Source organism: Dipodomys ordii, unplaced genomic scaffold (genome assembly GCF_000151885.1).
Source record: "Dipodomys ordii isolate 6190 unplaced genomic scaffold, Dord_2.0 Scaffold19, whole genome shotgun sequence".
Lineage (NCBI taxonomy): Eukaryota > Metazoa > Chordata > Mammalia > Rodentia > Heteromyidae > Dipodomys > Dipodomys ordii.
In genome coordinates this window covers 10,840,408-10,844,387 of record NW_012267235.1, presented here as the reverse complement: position 1 = coordinate 10,844,387, position 3,980 = coordinate 10,840,408, and the positions used below count along the sequence as shown (strand labels likewise).

Here is a 3,980-nt window from a genome sequence, read left to right as displayed (position 1 = left end):
CCCTGCTACTTTGCCAAAGTTTTGAATCAGCTTGAGTAATTTGGGAGTGGAGTCTATGGGATTCTTTAAATACAAGATCATGTCGTCTGCAAAGAGGGAGAGTTTTATTTCTTCTTTCCCTAAAGGCTTCTTATGTATATTCCTGGTTTGAACCCCTGCCAAAGGTGTTCTGGCTGGGAAATATTGACCCTTTGCTGCCCTGTAGCAGAGAACCTTCTAGATATTCCCACTGAGGCCTAACCTCCACCTTGCTCTTTTTCATGTGTGTTAATCAGTTGTGACTTTTTCATTTCAGGTAGCTTCCTGAAACTGAACTCATCATTGAGTTCTATCATTTAAACTTGTCACCTCACCAATTGATCTGTATACTTCAGTCAGTTTGCAGGTCCCAAACCAATGGTTCTCCTCTCAACACCACCAATAAAATGGATTAATACATAGTGGGATGAACAGACAGATAATGATAAATCAAGTATAAAAAAATATTCATGGTAGAATTTGGGTGGCTTGTATATCAATAATTCACTGCAAAGTTCTTTCAACTTCCTCCTGTGTCTCAAAATATTCATAATACAATGCTGAGAAAAGTTAATAATTTTCAGATTGGAAGAGAAAACTTTTTCCACAATGCTGCCTTATGCCTGAGATAGTCCAGCTGCTAAAAGATTTACCACATAAATCCAAGCCTATTAATTGATGACAAACTGGCCTAAGATGATGTGGACCATCTAATGAACCAGTGCTAATGTCTGTAACAGTCACTATGGTAACAAAAGGAAATGAGAGCTGGGCACCAGTGGCTCTTGCCTGTAATCCTAGCTATTCAGGTTGCTGAGATCTAAGAAGCATGGTTTGAAGCCAGCCACATATGGAGGTGTGGCTCAAGTGGAAGAACACCAGCCTTGAGTGAAAAAGCTAAGGGACCATGGCTCAGGCCCTAAATTCAAGCACTAGTACCAAAACACACACGCACGCATGCACACATGTGTGTGCGCATGCCAACAAAAAGCACTTTCAAAACTTGCATTCTCCTAAGCGACCATTATTCCCTCTCTAGGTGTTTCTTGCTTTCAAGTATTTCTGTAATGGTTATCCAACTCCCTAACCACTCTGTGAGAGTGGAGGTGTGAGTTGTTGGCCTCCGCAGAGCAGGATTTGGTCCTATTCGTATATTCAGGTGGACAGACTAAGGTCTGACACCCAGTGTTTTGTGTCTCGCTCTGTTAAGTTACCCAAACTGACTGTGGCGTTGGCCATGTGTCTGCCTTGGAAGAGGGATGGCAGCAAAAGGACACAAGCAGAAATTCAAACACTTCTACACTAGAGCATGCCCTCTGGCTGCTCTTGGAACCCTGCCACACCACTGAAAGCCAGGGCTAGACTGCTGGAAAAGAGGACCTGTGGAGAAGCCAAGGCATCCTGCCAAGAGAAGGTTGGCCACCTCACAGCTGGCCACAGCTGCAGAGATCCCCAGATCAGCAGCCCCACCAGCTGAGCCCAGCACAATCAATAGGAAATCTGCAATACCTCTCAGTTTAGTTACAGCTACTAAGTTTCAGGGCCTTTGCTATTCAGAAGAGGCCTATTTATATAACTCCTTGAGGCTAAATCATGCTGGAAGAAAATTCATACAGGGCAGACACTCTTCTCTCCTCAAACCTTCAATCCTGTTGCTTCCCCCTGCTTTGTATTAGACATCAAATTTCCTACATCCCAGAGAAAAAGCTTTAGTTTCTAGTTCCCTGCCTCTACTTCCCTACACTGGGACTCATGGGCCACGTAGCCATTACTGAAGTGTCACATCTCCCTCCCAATGAGTTGCTCTGCTATGCAGGCTCTGCTTCCTCCTTGCCTCCATCCTATCATTCCTACAATAGCCTCTTTCTCTCCTGCTGCTCCACCGAAATGCCAGCAAAACCTTCTGCTCACCTCTCCCTGACAATCCATCATTACTCTTGTTCACATTCTCAAAAAGCTGGCAAACAATGCCAATCAAATACTTGTTTCCCCCTGCCCCCAATCTTTTTTTTCTTTCTTTTTTGGTGCTGATACTGGGGGTTGAACTCAGGGCCTGGGTGCTGTCCCTGAGCTTTGTTGTAGAAGACTGGTGCTCTACCACTTGAGCCAAAGCTCCGCTTTCTGGCTTTTTGGTAGTTAACTGGGGATAAAAGTCTCATGAACTTTTCTGCCTGTGCTGGCTTTGAACCATAATTCTAACATCTCAGTCTCCTAAGCATCTAGGTTTACAGGCAGGAGCCATTGGCCAACAGCTTCAATTCTTCCTTTCTTTTCTGATTTGTTTCTCAACTTCAGTGTGGCTTCCATCTCCTTCCTACCCCATCTCTAGTCCCCTCCATTCTTGATGGCCCAATGTCTCTTCCCCTCATTTCATCTTGAGGGCTTTCTCAAAAGACTTCTGTCTCCTGACCAACTACGTCACCATACCCTGGCCTCCTCTTGGCTCCATGCTCTGGCCTCTCAGCCTTTCCCCTGTGGCCCAGCCCCTGGATGCTGCTTTTCTCAGGATCTCAGCCTTGTCAGCCCACCCTTGATCAACAGCACAGGCACTCTGCAGCCTGGCTCCCATTGCCATGGTGCAGTTGGTGCCTCAGGTCCACACTTTCAGCACAAGCCTCTCTCCAGATGGAGTATGTGTTCCTAACCAAGCTCATCACTTAACATCGCAGTCTGCTCTTCCTCCCATGTTCTCATGTTGGAAGATGGTTCGATTCTATCAATAACTCCTCTCTTTGCTCCTTTCCCTTGAGCTCAAGTCCTGACTGGACACCACTTAAATTCAACTGCTTTTCTCCAGCTTCCCAAGCACCTCTCTGTCTACAGTCACCATCTTCACTTGCCTAGAAAACCCAGTAGCCTCCTATCTGATCTCCCCATTTTAATCTTTTTCATGGCACACCCTCTACACAGTGGCCACAGTGATGACTCACCCGTGCACACATCAAACCTGTCATGTCGCTGTTCTGTACTAAGTACACGGTACACAGGCACAGGATGATCATTGATACTTATTGAGGAAGAAGAATAAACCACAGCAATGACCAGCAGGCCTACAGTTGTACACATAAGCTGAAGATGTAAGCCCCACAAATAAACCTCAGAAAATGTTTGAGAAGTCCTGCTGGCAACTACACAATAACACCAATGTAAACAATTTCTTTCATCATCATCTTAAAATAACCACATGGTTTGCAGCAAGGTTTTGCTCTACTTCCCTGTACTCTATGCAAAACAGTTAAGTTTGTGTGTTGCAAAAGAATAAAAAAACAAGTCTGAAAACTGAATATTTACTTACGTGCAAAGAATTGACTGGTCCTCACGATCTGTAACACAGAACAGCAAAAAGAATGAGTGACTATTTGCTCCATTTGTAATAATAACTCCTATAACAGCAATAATGGATCATAAACCATTAATCAACGGTTAAGTTAAATTCTCCCCAGTCCCATTACACAGTGCTAAATCTGACCATCACTCATTATCTCCCATTATAAAGCCCGATTCTCTAGAGTAGCCAACACAGACCAGGCTCACTTCACCCTTCTTGGCCTAGCTCACTTCAGATGCCTGATGAGCCTTGCTCCTCAGACCCTGCTGCAGATCAAATGCAACTAGAAAGTTTTATAAAAACATACTTCCCAGAACACTCTCCTGGCTAATTCACTCTTAGGGATGTGAGGATCCTCTTCCAATGAGAAGACACATATATGATGATGCCTGGTCAGGTTTGGAAAACATTGATTTCAGAATGGCTTTAAGAATACCCAGTCAGAGCTGGGAAGATGGATCAGTGGTAGAACGCTTGCCTTGCATGCCTGAGGCCCTGGGTTCGATTCCTCAGCATCACATAAGCAAAAAGAAAAAAGCCGCAAGTGGCGCTATGGCTCAGGTGGTAGAGCACTAACCTCGAGCAAGAGCTGAGGAACAGTGCCCAGGCCCAGAGTTCAGGCCCCACGACCGGA

At 45.0% G+C, this 3,980-nt stretch overlaps 1 protein-coding gene across 1 annotated transcript in view; it reads right to left on the bottom strand.

Moving 5' to 3' along the window:
* Positions 1 to 3,980, bottom strand: part of Myh10 (myosin, heavy chain 10, non-muscle) — a 141,113-nt gene that overhangs the window by 97,844 nt on the left and 39,289 nt on the right. Inside the window, exon 5 of the mRNA XM_013013115.1 lies at positions 3,314 to 3,341. Within this exon, the coding sequence (XP_012868569.1) occupies positions 3,314 to 3,341 (28 nt within the window). The remainder of the gene's footprint in view (positions 1 to 3,313; positions 3,342 to 3,980) is intronic.